The following is a 25893-nucleotide window of genomic DNA, read 5'->3' as shown; positions in this document are numbered from 1 at the left end:
TTGAGGATATTGGCCACTGTTTTCTGTTGTTTCCTGATGTTTTCTACTGTGTTTCTAATCTTGTTTTCTAATGTCATTTCTACTGTTTTCTTAATGGTTCTCTACTGTTTTTGATGGTCCATTTATGGGTTTTTTTTTTTGATAGTTTCTGTATTTCTTTCCTTATAATTTCTGTATTGATTGCTTTAGTTTCTGCAGTTTCTTTGTTTTGTTATTTTTTTTTTTTTTGGTGCTTTTATTTATTTATTTTTTTTGCATTGTTTTCTGGCTATGACTATCTGCATAATTTATTGTAGTAGCTAAGTTTTGTTTAATTTTGTAATTCTTTGTTTTTTTGGGTTCAATTTTATTAGTTTATTTTCTTTTTTCATTGGTTTCAGTAACTTTGTGTTTTTTTTTTTCCCAATTAATACTCTGCCACACTTGAGTTTCTTTTCATCTAGTGTGTTTTGTTGAACAGTATTTTTGAAGTTACCAAAGAAAGAATCCAAGCTAGTCCTCCCCATTATGGTTTGTTTGGTGTGGTGTGCAGTGTAGTGTTAAGCTGTGGGGTTTGTGGATCCTTTATTTTTGGTTTGCTTTATTCCATCCAAAACTGGTGTTCATGTGCTAAAGCCAAGTATTGTCAGTGTCAACCAATTCAGTGGAGATTCATTGTGGGTTTTATGTTTGTGTTTTGATGATTGTGAATAAAAGTATTTTTGATATCAAACTCTGCCTCTATAGACTGTTTTAACACAGTTGGGATCTGTGAAGGGGGAGGGCTTCACATTCCTTTTGGGTTTCTCCCACCTTTTAACGGGAGTGGCGTAGTCCGTATATAAGTGCATGGGTAAAAATGGCTAGAAGCCACCACTCGTAAGTGTCTCATTAAAAAATATTTTCTTTCCTATTTTAGTGAAATACTTTATTCTAATTTGTAAAATGAAAGAAAAGCCCCATCGAAGTAGTTCTACGCTGTTTTAAATGAGAGTTTTAGCTGTTTAGCTCCATTCAGCGCGGTGATGGGGTGTAATGTGATATGGAGGGGGCGGAGCTCTACATAACCCGAATGAGGCTGAGCTTCGGGCTCTGCAGTTCTTTCGCAGCGCCTGAGGAGGAAGAGCAGGATCAGCTGAACTACAGAAGGTATGGAGAAGTTTCTCTCTCTTTAACACGCTGTTCTACATTCACTCCTACACCAACACCACCTTCACCACCTTCAGCATGTGCAGCATTTACACCACCAGCACTGGATCTTCTCCTAGCTCTGCTCAGCAGTTATGTGTCGTTCGAGAACGATGCAACTCTAAGGGTGAATCCCATTTCTCCCTTAAGAAACCCACAAATGCAAGTATTTTCCGTGTTAAAAATTACGATTATCACTGTATTGCCTTAGTTTATTGTGTAGTTTTGATGTTTTATGGCTGAATTCTTCATAACAAGCATAAAAAGTTCGCTAGTAGTTCATTTCGGTAGCTAGCTAGCTAGCTAGCTAACTTTCCCGTTCCACCTTAAATGGTGCAACAGACGGCAGGCGCTACCGCATTTAAGGCGGAACGGAAAAAATAAATCAAATAAAAAATAATCAGAGCTAATTTCAGCTCCCCATCACAGAGGAATTAAGGAATGGACAATATTAATTAATTTCTGCACCTCCTGCCCCCTTTCTGTACACATACCATGCCCTAAAGTTAACTAGTTAACCAGCAGCTAACAAATATGGCTTTCATGCAGAAATATTTTATATTATGCTCTTTAAAAAAGAGAGAAAAAATGTTAAATCAGTGTTTAAATTAATTTGATAGATAGATGAGTAATCATATCGACCTGGTCCTCACCACACAGCCTGCCTCACTCATCCTGACAGAAAAAAAACTAAAATATTAGCTTGTAAAATGACCCAGTGGTGTTATAGCAGAATAACACACCTAACGGTTAAAGTTAACTATATAACGAAAAGGATTAACCATTACAAACTGTGTGTACATTATCCTACCATTTAGGCTATATATCAACAACTAATAACATTCATGTTTTTAGGACATTCAGGCTGTTGGTAGTATGTGATGTTTGGAATTGCTAGCTAGCTTGGCTAGGTCGCTAGCATTGGCTTGATAAGGTAAAGGTGGCTAAACTGTAACTTACCTTTAAAAATAATGTAATGTGCCCCTATATCCAGTTGCTGTATCCTTTTAACAAAACTGCTTTTGTTATTCAGTATTTTTCTACATTGTTCGTGACGCATTAAAAAAACATGGTGCATGCTCCACACAGTATTTTTATGTACAGATTTACAAATGTGTTAGCAATAGTAAAATGTTTTATGATGTGATTTTGTTTGGTGAGAATAATGTCATGATACAACCCAGCAAACATGCCCACAACATGGGCCAATGAGGTTGGTGCGGTACCGCCCCCATATGGGCAGCCCAAATCGGACCAATGGGTATTTGCACATTGAGCCAACAGAGATTTGCAGAGCTCTAACACACACACACACACATGCCCTCAGCGGAAAACCAATTGTGGCCCCAAATTTTTAGAACTGTGCAATATTGAACAGAGAACACTTTTCAAGAAAGAAAAGCTGTGCTATTGGCACTTTGACATTTTTTGCAACTGCCTGTAAAACAATTATATAAATAACACAATTTAAAGTGTATAGTAAATTAATAAATTTATTACAAAGTATCATGTATAAAATATAAACAACACACAACAGTATTTAAGTAAATTAAATCCCAAATTTATATTTTAGCATGTAGATAAACATGTACTGCATAAATATCTCCATTTGCAAAAACAGTATTTATAATAAACGGTATGATATAAATATCAAACATAATACAAAATAACAAAGAATTATACAACTTAAAAAAATATATATATATATGTATATATGTATATATATATATATATATATATATATATATATATATATATATATATTATAAACATCAATAGGGTTGGGAATCTTTTACTATCTCACGATTCGATTCGATTCCGATTTTGGGGGCCACGATTCGATTCAAAATCGATTTTTGATTCAAAACGATTTGATTTATAAAAATTTATTGAAAACTTATTGAAAAAAAAGCCTCCAAAATATACACTGGTCCTGGAGAAGGTAATGTGTTACAAAAACAATAAAATGTGCAGGAATGTGGGTCTTCAGTGACAGAGGAATCACTGGGATATCACAATGACGTTAATGAACAATAAATAAATAATAAATAACACTGCTTTATTATAAGGCTACTAGCGGTGGTGTGTAGGTGACGCTGCTGGGCTGATGTGATGATAGCAGTGGAGCGCTAAAGTTCAGGAGCAGCTGCTGATTAACTAGTTAATTTTAGGTCGTTGTATTTCTTCAGAAAGGGGGCAGGAGGTGGAGAAATTAATTCATATGGTCCATTCCTTAATTCCTCTGTGATGGGGAGCTGAAATTAGCTCTGATTAGCTTATTGTTATTTTTCCGTTCCGCCTTAAATGCTGCAGCCCGCTGCCACCTGTAGCGTTATTTAAGGTGGAACTGGAAAGTTAGCTAGTTAGCTAGCTAACAGAAACTGAAACTAACTACTAGCGATCTTTTTTATGCTTGTTATGAAGCATTCTGCCATAAAACATTAAAACTACACGTTAATCTAAGGTAATATAGTGCTTGTTCTGCCATCTTACCGGTGATTCTCATACACCTACGCTCTGTGTGGGTCTGACGGTAAGTTCAAACTGCAGCGGCCACGGTCGCTTTGGGCAGTGGGAGGCGGAGCGAAAAACGCTTCGTGCCGCTGCAGTGTGAACTTACCGTGAGGGGTAGGGCCAAGGGAAGAAATGGGATTGGACCTTAGAATCGATTTTGGGACATTTTAAATCGATTCTGAATCGTAGTAAATGAGAATCAAGATTCTTATGTGAATCGATTTTTTGGCACACCTCTAAACATCAATAAAAACAGCAAATCATATTCTTGAATAAATACTTAAATGCACTAGACTGATGTAGTAGATGAATAATAAACTGATACTATTATTGCTACTGGAACAAAGCCTCTGGGGTGGGTTTCCCGAAAACGAACAACCTTAGCGAATAACGAACGAACTAACGAATGACGTGAGTAAAGAACGAGCCAGTTCTGCGAGTGTTTCCCAAAGAGCTTCGCAACGTGAAAATTAACAAAGGAGGTTAAAGAGCGTCTTTGTTGAATCCTCCCCTGAAACAGCGCACTCAATCGATCCACACATATCGATTATTATGCAGTATTTATTCAGTATTACACCCTAAAAATGTAAAAAAAGTGTTGTAATCATCAATATTATACATATTTTGAAATTTAAATTACAAAAGGATGTACTTTGGCATTAATAAAATACTCCTACAGATACATATGGCTAAATAAATAAGTCATGTTTATATATAAATGTTTAATAAACATTAAACTTTTTTTTCTTTTTTAAAACTATTATTGTTAATATATTATATTAATAGATATTGTACTAATATTATTAATAGTAATATTGATAATAATATTAATTTATTATTATTATAATTATTAATAATATAAAAATAATATAATAATACATATACGTATGTTCCGGTGTGTGTGTGTATATATATATATATATATATACACACACACACACACACACACACTCTGTAAAGCTCCAGCTCATCCTAAATCAACATCTCAGTTGGGTTTAGGTCAGGGGATTGTAAAGGCCATGCACCTCTTTGTTAACTTTTGTTAATTCCATATGCGTCAATTAATTGTTTTCATAGTTTTAATATTAATCGACAATGTAAAAAAAAAATAAAAAATGAGACATGTCAACTTTTGACTGGTATTTATATATTTGTGAGCTGACACCCCCCAGAGTTTGCCCAGATGAACGGCCACAATGTTGGTTAGAAGCACCTAAATAAAGAATAATATTAAATATTACCTGCACATTCACCGATACCCTTTACAATACGTGTAGGTGTGAGTAAAGACACTGCAGGCGTCCCTGCACCGGACCTACAGTACCAGGAATTTTCCCAATAGCATGGAAATATATTGTATTGTGCTGTAATTCCCGGGCTGGTGGGAAGTGTATATAAGTGTGTGTATTCCACATAACAGCCTGATTACAGAATCCACGGACTTGGTGACTTTGCAGCTTTGCTTAGACCGTGAGCATCATCTACAGGAATCTGGATTTTTAATAATTTATGGGTTTGATCGGTCAATTCCAGTATGCCCAGTTAGACTACACAGAGAAAGTTAGCATTATATTATAATATAATATAATATAATATAATATAACTCATTCACTCACTTACTCACTCATCGTCAACCGCTTTATCCGTTAAGGGTCGCGGGGGGGGGCTGGAGTCTATACCAGCCGGCATCGGGGGGAAGGCAGTATACACCCTGGACAGGCCGCCAATCCGTCGCAGGGCAGACAGACACACAGGCACATCCACTCACACACTCACACCTAAGGGGCAATTTTTATCCGACATCCAATTAGCCTGAACTTTGGACTGTGGGAGGAAACCGGAGCACCCGCAGACACGGGAAATAATATAATATAATATAATATAATAATATTAATTATTATAATAATAATTATATATATATATATATATAATTGATTATAATTAATAGTAACATAATATAATTGCTTCAAGCAGGGAAATTATAATTTTTCTCCCTCAAAATTGGCGGTCCCTGGTGTTTAAGGTGCTGAACTGCAAGTAGAGATCCCCTAAAGAAGCTCTTAAGAATAACGACTGGGTGAGGGCACTCGTTAATCTGCGAGCGAGTTTACGTAGTACTTTAGTTACGCACGGGTTTGGGAAACACTCTTTAATTAACGATCAATCTTAAGTACGAGTTAACGAAGTTCTTAGCGTAACGAAGCTTTCAGGAAACCCACCCCTGATCTCTATTATTAATTTTATTCCTCTTGCTTGTAGACTTGGAACCAAAATGTCATCCCAATCAAACCAGTAAAAAAAAATTCTAATTGAATATAACATTAGTTTTTGCATTAAGGTTTTTATCTCACAGCAATAATAATGAAGGAGAAAATAGATGTACTTTACATAAATAGAACAGATATAGTTAATCATAATATCAAAAATGAATATTGTTTATGCATTAATATAGCATAGATCATAAATTAACTATTTTTTTGAAGAGACTGCATGAGACGATGCTTCCGTCCACCTGAACGGTCCCGTGCATTCCAAAGCCAAACCTTTGCAACCTGCTCGATCTCTGCATCCTTTGGTGGTGGCATGATTGATCTTCTCACGGCCTCTTAAAATGATAATATAGAGATATGAGAATGCAGTCAGGTAAATACTACATCTGTTAGTGTCTTTTCATGTACAATGCTTAATTTTAGAGAAATTTGCAGACTGTATTTGATTACAGTGATTCTTATATAGTGATAGTTATTTGAATTTGAATTTCTTCAGGCTATTCATGGTGAAACATAAATAGCCTTTACAGTCACTGTGTGTGACTGGTAGTTACATTCTATAAACATGTGAGGTGGCCGATATCAGGATATCAGGTTCACAAAAATACCAAAACTTTTTAAAATGATATCTTTCCCTTAGCTTAACTGGCTAGCTTTCCGTTAGCTTAACTGGCTATATTTCCGTTAGCTTAGTTGGATATCTTTCCGTTAGCTTAGCTGGCTATATTTCCGTTAGCTTAGCTGGCTATCTTTTCCTTAGCTTAACTGGCTATCTTTCCCTTAGCTTAAGTGGATATCTTTCCATTTTCCATTTCCCTTAATATTTCCCTTAGCAAGCCATTGTTCCCTTAGCTGGTTATTGTTGACATACTTGGATATAAAGTTAACTTACTTAACAGCAGTCTTTCTCCAAGAGCCGAGATAAGCTGCCAACTTGGGAGCCCCTCGTGTTATTTAAATGTGAGGTAAATTCTCATTCTAACTTAGCACAATGCTAACTTTTTTAGCACAATGCTAACTTCAACATAGCTACCCTTATAATGCTACAATAACCTGAGAGTGGTAACTGCATTAGCACCACATTAGCGTATCTTAGCAAAAAATAGAAAAGCGTATAGTAGAACAGAAATTATAACTTACCTTTCAGTCACTTTGACAGACCAAAGTCACTCACTGACTTTGCCTTTAAGCTTGATCGTTGCTCTGTGGTAAAGGCACGTGCAGGGAGGGGAGGGGGGTGGATTCGTTGGTTACATGATCCTCACAATTAAATATCACATGCAAAAATAAAAAAATATGTAACTTTTATAACCTTGCTGGCTTACACAAAGTGTATAGTCAAGCACAAAAACATTTATAATTTAATATTTTTATTTATTTATTATCAGCACTACCAATAATAAAGGTGAGATTATGAATCAGCACCATGGAGCAAATTCGTAGCTATCCAAAATATTAAATAAAAATATTTTTATAAATAAAAATGTATAGCTATACAGTATATGTCTTGAAAAATATGAGATGTTACTATGTGTGTGTGTGTGTGTCCCTCCAAAGGTCTCTGCACAACTCTGCTGTGGTACCTTGATTTTTCTCCACTTTTGGTTTAGAAAATCTTTCAGAGCTGATACTACATTTCACACAGTGTTGCTCCTATCCACTAAGCTAGCTAATCTACCTAGCTCTCACAGACAAAAACAATAAAAAATATTCAGATACCCTTCATATGAACTTGTTATGACACAAACGTTCAGATTGTAAAATATTGTATGGTAAATTTGGGCTGACCCAGAGTAACCTAGCATAGGATTTGTGTGGGCATGCTCACATATGTGTGTGTGCTGCCCACATATAACCCACAATGCCTACAGTGTGTAAATGGTGCAGGCTGAATTAGGGCTGACCCACAGTGGCCCTGCATGAGATTTGTGTGGGCATGCCAGAGTGTGGGTTGCCCACATATAACCCACACTGGCCCTTCAGGGTGTGAAATGGAGCAGGCTGAATGTGGGCTGACCCACAGTGGGCCTGCCTGGGATTTGTGTGGGCGCATCAAAGTGTTGGCTGTCCAAATAATTCCCACACTGGGCCTACAGGGGCATTAATGCACTGGACCAGTTTAGGCTAGCCCACAGCGGCCTTTTATAGGATTTGAGTGGGCCAGCCAATGAACAGGCTGCCCACAGAAAACCCATGTTGGGCCTGTTTGGAATTTTAATGGGCTAGCCCCTGCCCACAGTGCCCGCACTTAGCCCACGAAGGGCCGATGTGTAGCTTTTTGCTGGGTAATAATGCACTCCATATATGCAGGATTAAAGTAAAATAAATTATACTGGACATATACATATGTAAAATGTCTCTAGAAGATATATAATAGGAAATGAAAACAGTGTGAATTTTTCTTTTGCTTAAAACAGCAAGAAAGTACTACCCTGAATGTGATAATTAGGGGTGGGTGATATGGCTCCATATTTCAGGGTAATATAGTTCATGATATTCAAAAATATATGCAACATTATTTCTTATGATATTTTATGGCATACTGCCTTATTAAAACAGATTAATGTCATTTCTGGAGCTGTGATTGTATGCAGATAAATTATCCCATAAATGGTCCTACACCTGAATAAAAAAAGTAATATTATCTAATTTCTAGAACATAAAAACAGGAAGGGGTAGGTCGAGACTCTTCATCAAGCATATATACATTTAATACAGGTTTTTTCTGCTTCCGGTCACTGAAATTATTGTATTGAAAAACTAAATATTTGATTATAAAAGGTGAGGGGTAGAGATATACTGCAAGTCAGAAAATTACAAAGATATTTATAAGATAAAATGAGATACACTTTGTTAGAGCAGTATGACATATTTACAGCTAGTGCTGGACGATATGGCCAAAATTTATATCACGATACATTCCTTAATTTCGGTCAATACAATATAATTTCGATATCGATATAAATATTTGGAAGGCCTCAGAAAAACTGTTAGGAATCCCTGCAATGGAAATCTGTACCTATTACTGTCTTTAAAGCCTCCTCTCATAAAAAACTGTATAATACTTTAGAAATTAAAAAATGGTCAGAATGAATTAATGCTCACCTTTATTTGCATGTAGCAATATAAAAACATGACATCTCTGTCAAACACAAACCAATAACCTATTTACATTTTACCAATATAAATAACTTTACATTACAACAGAGGCAGAGCTTCTTATTCTTTTGTAAACATATTTAACAGATCAAAACAAAAGTGCCTCATCCAGGATAAAGAATGCAGAAAGCCTTCATTTATATAAAAGGAACACGATATCACCGTCAAATAAACAAACCTATATCAACTAGAAATAACTTAGATACAACATAAACTACATAAGTGCTTCAGCCAGAATAAGGAAGATATTGTGTGTAGTGAAACTGCTTGAGGTGGTGGAACAGATTAGATGCATTACCGTTGCTAGTCAACTCCACTTTCCGGCACAATTGGGAGCAAGCTGAAGTTTATCAGACCTTTGAAAGCCGAACCACTGAATTAGACCTGCCTCCCTCAACTATCTCTCCTGTTTAATCACTTGTGGAAGCATCAGGGGTGCTAAAATCTAAAATTCTGCATCAGGGCCGAGCCTAATCGAGGAACTCGGTTCGGCCGCACTGCGCTCCGCTCGGCTTCATAGCGGGAGGTTCTAGGTGTGGACCGGAGCGCAGCCGAGCTTCAAGTTTTAGTAGTATGGATTATAGTGTAAAGTGTGATATTACTAAAGTAGTAGTATAACACTGTATTCAGTGCTCAGGACAGCAGCAGTGTTTCTGCTACATACATTTTGCAGCTGCAGCCTGCTGACAGTCAAGATACAACTACATATTAAAATGTCTGTGAATTTATAATGGGATAAAAGTACTGAAGCCTTTATTGTAGTATGAAGGTGTCCCAGTATTTTTCTCCATATAGTGTAACTAATGTAGGTAGTTATTTTTGGTTAATTGACCTGCTTTTATTTTAATACACAAAAAATGTTTTCTATGTTTTTCCAGAATAAACAACCAGGATATTTAATAAAGAACAGTGTTAAACTGCTGAAAGAGGTGAAGCACAAGCCATCCAGAAGAATCTCCTGAAAACGCAGAAATTGTTTGCTACATTTCACAGACAGATGGAGCCAAGTCCCGACATGGAGAAACATCAGCACTCTGTCAAGAGTTTTACTAAACAGAGTGATATAAAAAAACACCAGCGCATTCACACAGGAGAGAAACCGTATCACTGCTCAGACTGTGGGAAGAGTTTTACTGAACAGAGTAGTCTCAAAATACACCAGCGCATTCACACAGGAGAGAAACCGTATCACTGCTCAGACTGTGGGAAGAGTTTTACTGAACAGAGTAGTCTCAAAAAACACCAGCGCATTCACACAGGAGAGAAACCGTATTACTGCTCCGATTGTGGGAAGAGTTTTACTGAACAGAGTAGTCTCAAAATACACCAACGCATTCACACAGGAGAGAAACCGTATCACTGCTCAGACTGTGGAAAGAGTTTTACTGAACAGAGTAGTCTCAAAAAACACCAGCGCATTCACACAGGAGAGAAACCGTATTACTGCTCCGATTGTGGGAAGAGTTTTACTGAACAGAGTAGTCTCAAAATACACCAACGCATTCACACAGGAGAGAAACCGTATCACTGCTCAGACTGTGGGAAGAGTTTTACTAAACAGAGTACTCTCAAAAATCACCAGCGCATTCACACAGGAGAGAAACCGTATTACTGTTTCGACTGTGGGAAGAGTTTTACTCAACAGAGTAATCTCAAAAATCACCAGCGCATTCACACAGGAGAGAAACCGTATTACTGTTTCGACTGTGGGAAGAGTTTTACTGAACAGAGTACTCTCAAAATACACCAACGCATTCACACAGGAGAGAAACCGTATTACTGCTCAGACTGTGATAAGTGTTTTACTACACAGAGTCATCTCAAACTGCACCAGCGCATTCACACAGGAGAGAAACCATATTACTGCTCCGATTGTGGGAAGAGTTTTACTGAACAGAGTAGTCTCAAACTGCACCAGCGCATTCACACAGGAGAGAAACCGTATCACTGCTCAGACTGTGGGAAGAGTTTTACTAGACAGAGTACTCTCCAAATACACCAGCGCATTCACACAGGAGAGAAACCATATTACTGCTCCGATTGTGGGAAGAGTTTTACTGAACAGAGTAGTCTCAAAATACACCAGCGCATTCACACAGGAGAGAAACCGTATTACTGTTTCGACTGTGGAAAGAGTTTTACTAAACAGAGTACTCTCAAAATACACCAGCGCATTCACACAGGAGAGAAACCGTATCACTGCTCAGACTGTGGGAAGAGTTTTACTGAACAGAGTAATCTCAAAAAACACCAGCGCATTCACACAGGAGAGAAACCGTATCACTGCTCAGACTGTGGGAAGAGTTTTACTCAACAGAGTCATCTCAAAAAACACCAGCGCATTCACACAGGAGAGAAACCGTATTACTGCTCAGACTGTGATAAGTGTTTTACCACACAGAGTCATCTCAAACTGCACCAGCGCATTCACACAGGAGAGAAACCGTATCACTGTTCAGACTGTGGGAAGAGTTTTACTTTACAGAGTGAACTTATATTACATCAGTGCATTCACAAAAGATAGAAAAGTATCCCAAATCTGTTCCTCTGCCATAAAAAATGCAAACCTTAAATCTTTCAGACAGCCAAAAACACCTCATCATGCACAAAATCTTCACTCTGTTACAAGAACTTCATTTAAAAATGGCTTTTTACAGGTTCAGAAAAATGAATCTTATCCAGAGATGATGTTTACTGAATTTCATGCTGTGTTTTTATGTATGTTTGTATACCTACATTAGTTAATGCCTGCAGAGCTCTTCAACACTTAGTGTTGTGTTTTAAGAAGTTTTTACACACAGAATCATAAATGGTACCACTAACAGCATAAACTAGGAACATACATTTTTATAATTTTTTCAGTGATATGCTGAATAAATAGTAAAGCGATGATGCTAGCTCAGAGTAAAATCGTATATTAAATCTCAGCATTAGCTTTAGAACTAATAATAAACAAAAGTGAGGATTTTATCATTCTGGGACATTTTTAGGTTTAAAAATTGAATATGCTTTGCCATAAGTAGGAAATGATCATTTGGTCAACTTATGTCATTTACAGCCTTAACACATTCTCAATTGTTTACATATAAAAACTTTCTTTATTTTTTCCTCCACTCCACGTTTGTAGTTTGTAGTTGGAGCGAGGGCACTGCCAGTGTTTGCTCCAGATGTTAGATTAGCATTACTTAGTCTTTTAAAATTTAGATGTCGTAGTTTAAAGGAGTAGAGTATTCTTAGGAGTAGAGAATATTCTTAGCTTGCAACAAAAGGCCAACAAAATCCTTTTCAGAGTTAAAAAAAAAAAAAAAAACGGTCTAGCTGTAGGTCTAGCAGTTTCCATACTGAAAGCAACACTCAGCAGGCTATGCAGCAGTAAGACTGCAGGATCCTTGATTCCCTCTACTGCACATGTGTCAAACACAAGGCCCGCTGGGCTGTAGCTCTGGCTCAGTAAAGACTGTTGGCTTGTGCTGCTGCTGCTCCGACTAGTGGTTGTATGAGGAACTGCTAAATCTGAGGAAATGCTAAATCTGTCACATGTTCTTAACAGCTCACAATTTTTTAATTTTATATTTATTAAGCCTTATTTCAGTATCAAACGTTTTGATCAAAGTTAATGTAACTTGTATTTTATGTCATTCCTATTCACTTGACTAGTTTGGTTCTTGATTGATGGAGTTTTTGGATTTCATAACATGACAAATTAAAAGGATTTATGTTAATAGAGCAACAAGCAAACATTTTTTCCATGCAACTGTAATATTTGATTGAATAAATAGTATATTGAGAGTTATTTAACATTAAGGAGTAATTACATTCATTTTATATTACATTTGGTTACATTTTATTACATTTATAAGTTCCATCTGGCCCTCAGAGGACAGCCAATATGCCAATGTGGCCCTCGGCTAAAATGAGTTTGACACCCCTGCTCTACTGGTTTTCTCATTGGTCTATGGTTCAGTCAGTCTGATTAAAAATCTGCAAGTTAATCTACAGGGATATTTGGTTGTGTTGTGTTGCTAAAGTTATATACTCTGTTATCTTTTCCTTATTTGGTATCGTTTTGCTAAAGGGTTTTTTTATATCTCTAAAGGTACTAAAAATATCTAATCCATTTACTTTATTGATTGTTTTATCCAGTACCAGCTATTATCGTTGTTTTACATCACCTTATGTATTTACTCATATTCATATCTATGTGATTCAATAAAAGGCTTTTATATTGCAAGATCTGCAATCTTATCTATTCTTTCAACTTAAGCATTTAGCCAAAAGCTTTTGTACACAGCCAAACATACATTCAAGCAACCACTATATACAGTGCCTTGCAAAAGTATTCGGCCCCCCCTTGAACTTTTCAAACTTTTGCCACATTTTGGGCTTCAAACATAAATATATGATTTTTTTGTTTGTTTTTTGTGAAGAATTAACAAGTGTGTAAGAATACGGAGGAGTTTTGCCTTACTATGTTCATTGTTCATTGATTAAAGGGTTAATCTGTGTGTAACTAAATCAGCATTTCACTTAATCAGTATGTTATTCAAGCATTTAGCACGATTCATGATGATTCACATTGTGACTTAGAATGTATGTATATTGTGTCCTTGTGCTCAAAGCAAGGCCGTTTTTCTTGCAACTTAGCATGATTGATTTTTTCCAGCAGAACCATGAGTTTCTGTACATGTAATCTATAGTCTGATAAGGTTGGGGTGACCGAGTTCTCGGCTGACGTATAGGATGAATAACTGCTTATCAGTATCAGGATCCGGGGGGTGTGAGGAGCCTCCTCACACACCATTAGACTGAGGCCAGGCGAATGCCTGTATTTATTAGACTCTGTCTAGGAAGAAGAGTAGAGTTGGGTGGGATGAGCTTCTCCCGAGAGGGACTACAGAGCCACAGGTCCTGGTCACACAGCCGAGAACTCTGGAAACCCCAACTTTTCTCACCTTTGGGGTTTTCCTCTTATTTTCACCTTTTTATTTCAATTCAATTTTCAATAATCTTTTTACTCAATTTTTGATGTATCCAAAAAAACTGTTTTGCTCAGAAGATTCTTTGAATAAAATCTGACGGAACTACAATTTTGGACTGGACCTCCTTTTCTTCTTTATGACGTATCATGCCAGATACATCATAATTCGAACAGTAGATCAATAATCTTTCAATCGTGAAGTGGAACGAAATTTATTGGATACACATTATGTTGAGATACTCAGTATTTTGAGAACATTGGTATTTAACTTGTGTGAAACTGACACCAATAAATCCATAACTCCTGCTATTTACTTATATAGAAGTGTTTTTTTCTCAGTAGCTCAGTCGCTGTGAAGTGTGGATAATAGTTTTGCAATATATTGATTATCGCTGAATCGCAGTTTTGAGATATCACCGTTATCATTAATTTACCACTTTGCTCAAAGGTGCTGAAAAAAACTTGAAAATGGGCCTTGAAAGTGCTTGAAAAGTGCTTGAATTTTACATGGTAAAAGGTGTTTGAACCCTGTGTTTAAAAACCCCAGCAGCACTGCTGCACCTGATCTACATGTACCAACACAACACACACGAACACGTCACCACATTAGTGTCAATGCAGTTTTAAGAAATATTTATCACGAAAATAAAGCTCTCTGGCGCTGGGAATTAAATATACAGCGTAAAATTTAGGCTAATCGGATATGCAGGTGAAAAAATAAACTGTGAAAAAATATGTGTGTGAATATGTGTATGTTTATACCTACAAATCTCAAATGTAAATTGACATAATATGGACCATTAAATGACGGTAACAACCTGACTGTTTGACACTTAGCTAATCTGCATACCAGTAGGAGAGAGCAGAGATAGACTGGCTGTGTATGAAACGGTAGGCAGCTACCACAATCCCTCATGCCTGAGCTGTTCATATGTTAACACCCACTAAATGATTAACCCTTTACAAGTATTAATATGAACTTTAGGAAAAAGAATATAAACAGAATTGCCCTTTTTTCTATTGTGAGTTAAATGAAGTCACTGCTGCCTATTCTAATAAGCTAACCGTATGACTAGCTTGACGAGCTCTGGGGACATTTTTACATGGGATGTGTCTGAAAGATCTGTGGAAAAAAAGACATTACTTAAAATAATAAAAAGTATTATTACAATCGTTACAAAAGGACTTTCTGAGCTGAAAACAAAAAAAAAGAAAATATGTTTTATAAAATTTATTGAGATATCATATATATCCTATACCCAGTTTATAGACACATTTGGGACATACCGGGGTTGGACAATGAAACTGAAACACCTGTCTACAGTCACTCAGTTTTGGATCTTAGTTTGCATAAAAATAAATTTATGCCAGTTTTTACCCTGAGCTCTGGCTTGCTCCAATTTTTTTACTCCTTTTTTCCTCTGTGTCACAAACTCTTCTAGTTCCTCCCTTTACCCAAGTTTGATTTTAGGAAGTCTTTATAGCCACAGGGTCAAAATGAGACGCATAAACACTACAGAGCAGGGGTCTCACCATGGGCGCAGATGATTATAGTGACCTCATCCGAAATCTACCATCTACAAGCATAAACGTTGGGGTTTTAATTTAATTAACTGTACGTTTGTGGAATTCTGTGTTCCACAATGCCCTCGTTTTTAAACTAGGAAGCGTTCAGTTCAGAGGTTACATTGTTCGGAGCTCCGTGTTCCAGTTCCAATGTAAATTTAACGCACCTTCTCAAGTCCGGGGTTCTAAGGAGCTGGTAACTGCCTGTAGACTACAGACACAGGCAGTTACCAGCTCCTTACGGTACGTGTCCACTGGCACTTTTTTTCAACGCTGGATCTCCTTGCTCGTTTTTGAATTAAAATGAAGCAACAGAAGTAGACAGTCATAAGTTTAATATTTTTATTTTTTTACCAACCTCACTGTAACCTATAGCTCTATAAATCCATATTCTGCCGCTTTCAGCTTCTCTTCTGTGGTTGAAAGGCGCCTGTTCTGTGTGTGTGTGTGTGTGTAAGAGGCTTGTGTGTGTGTGAAGACGCAGCCTGCTCTTCCCTCATTGGCTGGACGCAGCCTGCTTTTCCCTGATTGGCTGGACTGGACACAGTGCGGCGGCCGGATTTATTTGAATAAAGTTGAGCCGGAGGGCGGAGCTGCGTTAAACGCAACAACCCGGCATGCACCGAGGCATGCAGCGGCTCTCTCCATTGATTTTATGTATGATGTTATTATGATGTTATTTTAGTAAGCAGTCGCTGTTAACTGAAATTATAAGATGTAAAATGTTAACATTGTCTTCCTGGTCTTGCCTAGGCTGTAGCAATGAAGAAACAAAAAACAATGACAGCGTTTTTTCAAAAACCAAACAATGTGATATGGAATAGTAGGATGTCAGTGATTTGGCATCATGGTGTAAGAATGCGCGCAGATGGCACTGGGGACATATTGACATACCAGACCAATAACAGTTTCAGTATGGCTAGTGTTGATCAGAAAAGTGATTATTCTAAAGATTATTGCAGCATATATATATATATAATTTTACAGCTTGGTCCCCCCCAGTTCAAAATGTCCATCTGCGCCCCTGGGTCTCACACTCGCGGCCCGCGGGCCAATTGCCAGACGTGTTGTTACAAACAGCAGAGATGTAGTAATGACACATTACAAATACGTGCTTTCATGCTGAAATACTTTATATTATGCTCTTTAACAAAGACAGACATGTGGTATGGCATATTAATGAGTGCATAAATTAATTATATATATAAATTAATTATATAATTTCTATTATTATTAGAAAAATAACAAACGAAAATTAACCCAAAATGTTGACAAAAATATAATCTAACGAATTTCAAAACATAAAAACGAAAAACGTTAAAATGGTATTAATACAACAGTTTAACACCTGGATCAAACAGTTATAAGGATTTATATTTATGCTTAGTACACAGACTAAGCTTAATAGAGCAGACACAGGCATTCTGCTGTCCAGAATTTTAACAGGTGCTTATTCTTACTCAATAGCTGGAGTTTTTGAAATGAAAAATTAAAAGAGAAAAGAACTTTGAACTGGACATAACTTTATTTATGTCATTTATGTCACATTTCACTTTGCTATGTAACTGAAAGTCACTTTTAATTTTTTTTTCATATCTAAAAAATAAAGCATCACCCTGTCATCTGGTGCTGCATGTCAAGTATATAAACCTTAAAAAACATTTGAAATACACAGCAATATAAAGCTATATGTTAGCGTTCATTTCTTATCACCAGGGCAAATTTATTTTAAAAATGTATATATTAATTAATTGACTAAAATCTCTCCTGCATGCTGTAGTCACGCAGAACGAGCTTGAAAGCTTGCATGGCACTGCGATTAAAAAAACTTTTAATAAATAAAGTCCTATAAAGTGTAGCAAAATGTATGGTATTAAATTTGAATATTTACTCATATTCAATCAAGAGAAATCAGGCAAAATACGCCGCTCTCTCTCTCTCGCATCGCCGAGCTGAATTCAGCGCGAGGCTTCAAATAATATAACAACTCAGTTTAGTTAAATTAATTAAGATGAGTGAGGACCTGTAAAGTTAATCAAATATTGTCAAATATAAAGGATAGGTTGAGGTTTTGGTGAGCTGTTTCAATTATTTGAAACCGAAACTAACTGAAACTGATATTATTCTGCGCACTATTACAAAGCCTTTGATTTTGTTTTAAATGAATTTTTATTTTATATTAATTATTTTTGAATTCATTTTAAATATTTTTTATTATTTTTATTGATCAAATAATTTTTTTCATAAGATATATATTTTTATTTTTGATGTATTAATTTTTATGATCTTTTTAAAGTTTTTTATTTTTCCTTTTTTATCTTTATATTTTATTCGTCTATAGTAAATGCTAGTTTTTATTTCTAATTTTTCTAATTTTATTTATAATATTTTTAATCCCTTTTAAACTGTAAATGTTCAGCGGCACAGTAAATGAGGGTCCTCCTCCAGTGTAAATAACCGATTGCTTGATTAATATTCAATGTTGCAAACCCAGTTTTTACATAAACAATAAACAGAATAAAGAATAAAATAACATTGCTGATGTATCTTCAACAGCACATCGCATCCTATTCACTTCAATGGAGAGAGCCACTGCATACCGGCTGGGTTGGGTTGCGTTGCGTTGAACGCAACCCCGCATTCTTTATTCAAATGAATCAAGCCGCCGCGCTGCTTTCAGCCAATCAGGGACTTCACACACACACACACATTCGAGCCTTACACACACAAACGGCAAAATATGGATTTATATAGAGCACAGTAAAGTTCATTTAATCATTAAAAGTTTAAAATTGACTACACCTGTAGCCTTATCAAGATACGCCCACACGGCGAGACGAGAGATTTGGTGTTCTGTCGACTTGTGCTACCCTGACAAACCGTGCTACCCTTTTGTGTATATTTAAAGGTAAAAGCACAAAAGTAGCACAATATTAGAGCATGTTTCCAGCAGAAGTTCATGTACTATGTTTGGATAGTCTAAACCACCGTATCAGGGTAAAGTTATGGTAGTAAGAGTTTATTATAATCTTTTTTTTTTTTAATTTAAGATCATATTTTATTATTATTATTATTATTATTATTATTATTATTATTATTATTATTATTAATTGCCATTACACTTTGACAATGTAATGACAGTCCAGGTTATTAAATGAACAAAAAATATTAGAAAAACAGAATTATTATAGTACACTTGAAATAATAATACAAATAGCACTTTAGAAAGCGCGTATCGATGGGTAGCATCACTCGACAGAACACCTGGCATGGCAGAATGTGTTGAATAAAATACGTGTTCTTGTCGTGTGCGGCCCAGCCTCACCCAGTCTCTACCTACAGCGGCCCCCAGATAGAATAAGATTGAGACCACTGCTATAGAGCCAGAGAACCAGCTTAAGTTCCATACCTGAAGATTCAGACCAGTAGTTCCAATGAACTTAATACACATAAACAGTCCACAAATACAGCTACAAACTACAAAAGCCTACAATAGACCCAACAATAAATGCTTAATGTTCCTACAAGTACAGGCGTTTAACAAATATCACTCATTTGTATCTCTACAGGACGCCAGAGCAGCCAAAACATTAAGTACACACAAAAATCACCAGTCACACGGCATATTACTTAGTTTCACATTGAAGGGCAGCCTTTAAAAAGGCTTTTTAATATAATATGACACAATATCTGTCTTATTTCCATGATAGTTAGCTAAATATTTAATTAATCCAGCATGCGCTCTCCGTTTTACTACTAATCAATGCGCGTAGCCTGACCCCTTCATCCGAGCGCAGAGAAGGGGCTAGGCAGCCATGGCCCCGCCCCCGGAGTGAAAAGCATGAGTCTTATTGGTTAGATTGTCCTAAGACTTTTCTAATAGACTCATTACTACACCCTTCTCAAAATCAGGAGAAGGGTCCGCGGACACGTGAGCAGAAGACATTTTAAAGAGCTTTGATTGGTCAGTACCGCTGTCAATCATACAGTCCTATAGCAACGAAAAACACAGGCCAATGCTTTGAATTAGTTGCTGTTTTTTTAGTTAATCTATAAAATAAATGCTTACACTTGCAATAATTATATACATCCTGATAAAAAAATAAGTAATTATTTACATGCACATTTGGTCAGCCCCTTATAGGCCTTACTGCACACCACTGATATGTATATTGAATATGAATTATACATAATACTTAAGGCTGGAAAATAATTTAAAATCACTGATTCTCTCCAATAATGTTTTTGTAATTTTTAAACGAATATATTTTTATTAAATATTGGCCTGGAGTTCTAAGACAGCAATGGTCCTCCAACTAAAAAATATTCTTAAGAGGCATTTAGTATTTACAGCATCTGTTACCGACTGACGTTCATTACAAAGAGCTGCGTCAGTTCAGTGCATTAATTTGAGAAGAAAAGATAGAACCCAATAGGCATATGTATAGCCATACACCTTATATAAAGTTCTTAATACCAATACAGAAATGAAGAAATGTATTGTGTGTAAAGGATGATTTACACTTCTTACATAGGTATAGGCTTCATAAATGTATTTAAAGTAAAAAAAAAAAAGTATTTATTGATTTTAATAGTTCCTAGAATTTTTTTTGTTACAGATGTACTGAGCCATGAGACTGCAAAAATGTATATAAAAAACTGTATGCTAGAACTGCATCATTTTTAATTTCTGCCTTTTTGTTCAGCAAAAACTAAAACTGGCCTAATGAAAATACTAAAATTGTAATTTTAAACTAGCAAAATTACACTGAGTAATAATGAGTAATTCATTATTCCACTAATTTTCTGTTGTGTTTTTTATGTTTTAGTTGAGTGCAACTCAATTACAAAAAACAAAAGATGGGTCTGTACCGGTGAAGGAGGTCTCGTTGGAGTGTGCAGACGAACAGTTTGAGGTCACTCTGTGGAGGGAGTCGCGCCACAGAGAGAATCCGACTGGGTCAACAAATTATCCTCAGGCACCTTAAGATGAAGGTGCAGGAGGGTAAATTTAATTCAACTTCCCAGACTACGGTCAAGGTAATTTTTTATATTATTAATGTTGTTCTTGTCATTATTATTAACTATATATAAACACAGACATGTACTGTGTTTTTGTTGTGTAGAAGGGGACATTATTATTATCACCATTATTATTATTATTATTATTATTATTATTATAATTTTTTTTGAACCTGAGTTAAAGTTAATTCAGTTTCAGAATTTCAATTAAATAAAAGTTTATTATTTATTTACAAGGGCGTAGGAGCGGGTTTGTTATGGGGGGTGGGGGGGGGGGGGGGTACATTTGCTAATGTGAGCCAAAGTCATAGAACAACATTTGTGGAATTACTTTTAATCACAAATGATAATTTTTTTCTGCATTATGTTTCTTATTAGTTACATCCAAGTAAAGGTGACTTTACAACCTAAACATGTTACTCCACATTACATTCACACACACACATATATATGCAGTTTTCAGACCTAAAATAATGCAAAAAATTATAGATTATATTCAAGAGGTTAAATATTAAATGATATATTTATATATATATATATACATACAATTTATTAATTTATGCACCTATTAATATGCCATACCATATGTCTGTCTTTGTTAAAGAGCATAATTTAAAGTATTTCAGCATGAAAGCAGGTATTTGTAATGTGTTAAACGTCCTGAATCATTACTACATCTCTGCTGTTTAACAAATCAAACCGTGTGTAAATCGGGTAAAAGTTGGTAGAGTTGTGAATATTATAGGTTTATTAAACTCCTTCCTCAGTGTAAATTAATCCACTGGGGGGTGCAGGGTTACCCAATCCAAAATGGCGGCCACGCTGAAACGTCAGCTCCAATAGACCAATAGACGACCACCTTTCGACATGCCCACTACTCCGAACTGCAGAGACCCATGTCTCAGGACAGCAGCAAAAGTTTCAAGAGGAGCTTGGTTTCCGCCATGTTGCTTTCAATTAAATTTATTACCAAATTATGTGTAAAATGAATTACTAGTGTTGAAACAAATGTTATATAAAATATATATTATTTATATGGCTTTATTTTTATAAAAAATAAATAGTGAAATACAAAAACAAAGGCCCATCTCAAGTAAACAAACAGGCCCAAATGTGTATATTATTTTCAAATGTGCAACTCTATACAGTGAAATAAACAGCACTGAACACCATCAACAAAGTGTCACTCAACAAAATAAAAAATAATTGTGCAAATAAAAAAAACAAGCATCCAGGTGATGTTTTTTGAAAACTTTAGCAAAGATTGACATAAAAAGGAGCTCATGTTTGAGGGGTTGATTCTGTTTCTGTTATGATCTGCCCTGTTGTGGAAGAGGGAGCTGATGTTGCTACAAAACACAGTTTATGTGAGGTCACATGTGTAAGGTGTGGGTAGATTGAGCACTTCAATGTTGAATGCTCTTTTTGTCAATCAGAACGTGAATCATCTTTTTTATGTTTATGTTTTTATTGTATCTTAATTCTGGCAAGACTTTTCTTCTTTCTTTTTAAAGAAAACTAAAATCTCTGTAAATATGAACCTTGGTGATATATATGTTTTTTTTTCCTACACTGATCTTGATTTTAAGTATATTATTAATATTATTATTTTATTGAGTAAATACTACTATCATCATTGTAAATACTTGATTTGATATCTTCTTACTGGACTTTATTCCACTTTTGAAATCCTTTAGAGATTGCTAAGAATAAGAAATGCCTAAAAACTGTAAGAGTTTATGAGGAGCTTTCACTGTTGCCTCTTGTTAGTATTTCACTATTTCTATCATTAGTTTTCTTCCTTAATGTATATTTTATGTTGTCTTCTATTGTGGTTTATATGTATCATCGTAAAACTTTAATCTATACATTTATATTTATATATATATATATTGGCTCACTCTCTGGAGTCAGCGCATGTCGTTTATTTGAAAGAGCCGGCTAAGAGTCTGACCCATCACTACTAATAACTGCAGTGCCGTAGTTTAACACTTTATTGTTGTGCTGTTGTACCAGAAAAGAATGTAGACTGTTACAACTTACTCCTATCACCATGTTCTGTGTTACAGGAACCAGAGTCACTGAAGATCACAGTGGAGATGGAGATCGTGGGAATCTCCACAAAAGGCGATGAGACTGTTCTCCTCAGTGATACCATGGAGGAGTTCAGCGTTCCCGCCACTGTGTGGAGTGGTGACGTTAAAAGTAACTGTTGTGAGGGAAGGGGAGGTCATTTTAAACATTGAAAGCCCACTTTTTAATGAACCATAATGTGGTAATTCGACAAGTTAAGTTTTTGTGTTGTGTTTGTAATATTTCTTAGCATGTTCTGTTAGTTAGTTTTTTTTTTTTTTTTTTGGGGGGGGGGGGGGGGGGTGGTTTGTTTGTGTTTTTGATTGTTTATGTGTGTTGTGTTTAAACTAATTCAAAATAAAATGTGTTTAATTGTTTTTATACCTGTCTTTTGAATTTAAACACATTCATTTAAGCTTACTATCCTTTCCCTGCTAAAACAAATATTCTATGGTTTCTACATTTTTCTGCTGGTTTTGTGGTGTTTTGCAGTGTTTTTCTAAAGGTTTTTATCAAAATGTAAAAGTCTATTTAAGCCCTTTTAAACCCTTTGAAAGTATTTTTTTCAAAATGGGCATTTTTCAGAAAGACATGTGCTTGTGTAGCAGATGAAAATAATGTTATATTTTTTTGTATTTGTAATTCGTTTTTGTTATTAATTTCACAGAAATTCCCCCTTTCTTTTTCATTTTTATTTATAGAGTTCTTTACTGTTCTGTATGGCAAATGGGAGTACGTATACCTTTTGTCTATTCTGAGCACCCGTAGTCCTGCCTCCTATTGTCGCGTTGGCGCTATTTTCTCCTCAGTCTGCAGTGAACTTGACTGAGAGAGGTATGCTGTATAGTGCTCTACATAAAATGTTCATTTTGATGATTTAAAACAGAAATTTCATGAGCATTTCTAATATATTCTGACACTAAGAGCCTAGCGACATGTACTATGGTGCTGCTAGTAGTATTTTTTCAGTTTTAAAACATTTTTGTTAAAGAGCAAAGTTGCACTGTGTTTAGCGGGCAGTAGGCGCCCTCTACTGGTTTGTTGGCAATACAGCTTCCTAGCTTTTGAGCCTAACTATTATGCTGGCTTTCTTTTCGTGTTAGGCATTCCCTGTTGAAGCTATTGAGACCAAAATCTGTATCTACTTTGCTCTATATGCTTTTTATATAGGTGAGTACTTCCATAGCCATTTTAGTTGATTTTAGTGGATGTACTGTGTATATAAAATGGAGGATGCCATTTTGTTTTATTGTTTCTTCTATTTTTTTTGTTGTTTGTACTAGAAATGGGAAAAAAAACATTCAGTAATTCAGTTGATATATTTTGAAATAACAGAACTTATTACCAAGAAGTGGTTGTAGTAGCTACATGTGTTGAAATAAATACTGAATCTATAAAACTATAACTATATATATATACATAAATATTAGTTTATTATTGCATAAGCATATCACTAAAGTGTTGAATATTATAAGGGTATTTTAATATTGTTTTTTGTTGACATTTGGGATATTAATGTCGTAAATAAGTGATTTTATAATAATGATGATTATTATTTTTTTTATTATTATTATTAATAGTATATAAAGATATGTATTTTATTTTCATACACATGTATTGTCAGTCTGCAGTGAACTTGACTGAGAGAGGCATTCCCTGTTGAAGCTATTGAGACCAAAATCTGTATCTACTTTGCTCTATATGCTTTTTATATAGTCTGCAGTGAACTTGACTGAGAGAGTCTGCAGTGAACTTGACTGAGAGAGCCTGCAGTGAACTTGACTGAGAGAGGAGAAACAAATACACAGACTGAAGCTGATTCCGGTGTCCTGAGCTTTATTCCATACACACACAACGCAGAAGAGGGTAGCAGCAGAGTACAGACCGGCTACACTTGTGGAGTTTACACTGCTGGACTGTAGCTATACTAAACCATAAAGAGGCATATCTGTGCTGCACCACCATTTATTCAATGGTATTTGGATATTAGCATTTAACCAAAAGTTTTAGAACACAGCTCAATCAGCCAAAAGTATTGGCATTCCACCATTTAGCCACAGGCAGTAGCTTTTATACTGTTTGTAACAAAAAAAACGATAGTGTGATATAAATTTCGTCCAACACTGTAATGGATGATTTACACTTATGTATGTACAGGCTCACAAATCTATTTCTTTATTTTAATTAAAAAAGAAAAAGAAAAATCAGCCCAGTCTCATCTGACTCGGAAGCTAAGCAGTGTTTAGTCTGGTTAGTACTCTGGGAACTTGTATGAATAGTCTTGCAAAGCCTACTACCAGCCACACCGGAACCTTTCCATTGATGAACGCATGGTGGCCAACAAGGCAGGAATCGGGATGAAGCAGTACATGAAGGACAAGCCCACAAAGTGGGGATACAAGCTCCTCATCCTGGCTGACAGCTCCCGTGACTACACATGCAACTTCAGTGTCTATGTGGGGAAGGCAAGTAAACCATCAGGAAATGGCCTGAGCTTCGACACTGTTATCAGTCTTCTCTGGGCACAGGGTACACGGTGTACGTTGACAACTTTTACACCAGCTCACTGCTCTTTCATCACCTGCATAGAATTGGTTTAGGGGCCTGTGGAACCAACTGTGAGACCAGAATAGGCTTCCCAAAAACAACAGTCAATGCCCTGCCTTAAAAAAAGTGGACCGTGGTGACATACAATGGATCAGGGATGGCCCACTGCTGTTTGTGAAATGAAGGGACACACGAGGCATCACAATGTGCTCCGCTGTCCGCAAAGCTTACAGTCTGTGCAGCAGGCAGTCTGTGCAGCGTCATGTCAGAAGAAAGAATGGAACGTGATCCACCCAACAGATCCCTGTGCCTGAACCTGTGAAGGCGTACAACAAGTTCATGGGGGAAGTTGACTTGTCTGGCCCTCTCATAAAGTACTATTCTGTGACACAGAATACCAGGGGCCTCATGTATTGAATATATATACCATATTTCACGCTCACAGTCAGATGTACTAAATTTACTTGAACGTGAGAAAGTGCGTTCCCCCACGGCACTTTAGTTTCGGGCGTACGCCTTTTTTTTGTGCGTATATATTGTGTTTTTGTCATTTGGCGACACTTAGAGGCGATGCATTGAAATTACAACTAATAAGGT

General features: G+C 36.1%; 4 protein-coding genes across 7 annotated transcripts in view; 3 read left to right on the top strand and 1 right to left on the bottom strand.

Annotated features, from left to right (window-relative positions):
- The window catches only part of LOC125801169 (zinc finger protein 585A-like), a 418011-nt gene extending 403814 nt beyond the window's left edge, over positions 1–14197 (top strand). The window contains exons 1-2 of one of the 2 annotated variants that reach the window (XM_049477435.1): positions 1090–1128; positions 9989–14197. In XM_049477435.1, the coding sequence (XP_049333392.1) occupies positions 10108–11634 (1527 nt within the window). In that variant the 5' untranslated portion in view covers positions 1090–1128; positions 9989–10107 and the 3' untranslated portion in view covers positions 11635–14197. Of the gene's footprint in view, positions 1–1089; positions 1129–9988 lie in introns of those variants that run through there. The other variant, XM_049477436.1, reaches the window with a different exon arrangement.
- LOC111197413 (zinc finger protein 239-like) overlaps positions 1–25893 on the bottom strand; it is a 414061-nt gene that overhangs the window by 150539 nt on the left and 237629 nt on the right. The window lies entirely within an intron of this gene.
- LOC125801382 (zinc finger protein 239-like) overlaps positions 1096–25893 on the top strand; it is a 211583-nt gene continuing 186785 nt past the window's right edge. The window contains exon 1 of the mRNA XM_049478013.1: positions 1096–1128. The gene's annotated coding sequence lies outside the window, so the exon portion shown is untranslated. The remainder of the gene's footprint in view (positions 1129–25893) is intronic.
- The window catches only part of LOC125801301 (zinc finger protein 271-like), a 211575-nt gene continuing 186785 nt past the window's right edge, over positions 1104–25893 (top strand). For both annotated transcript variants that reach the window (XR_007438662.1, XM_049477805.1), the window contains exon 1: positions 1104–1128. The gene's annotated coding sequence lies outside the window, so the exon portion shown is untranslated. The remainder of the gene's footprint in view (positions 1129–25893) is intronic.

This window comes from Astyanax mexicanus, chromosome 4 (assembly GCF_023375975.1).
Source record: "Astyanax mexicanus isolate ESR-SI-001 chromosome 4, AstMex3_surface, whole genome shotgun sequence".
NCBI lineage: Eukaryota > Metazoa > Chordata > Actinopteri > Characiformes > Acestrorhamphidae > Astyanax > Astyanax mexicanus.
The sequence above is the reverse complement of the archived record's forward strand: the minus strand, read 5'-3'. Positions and strand labels throughout refer to the sequence as shown.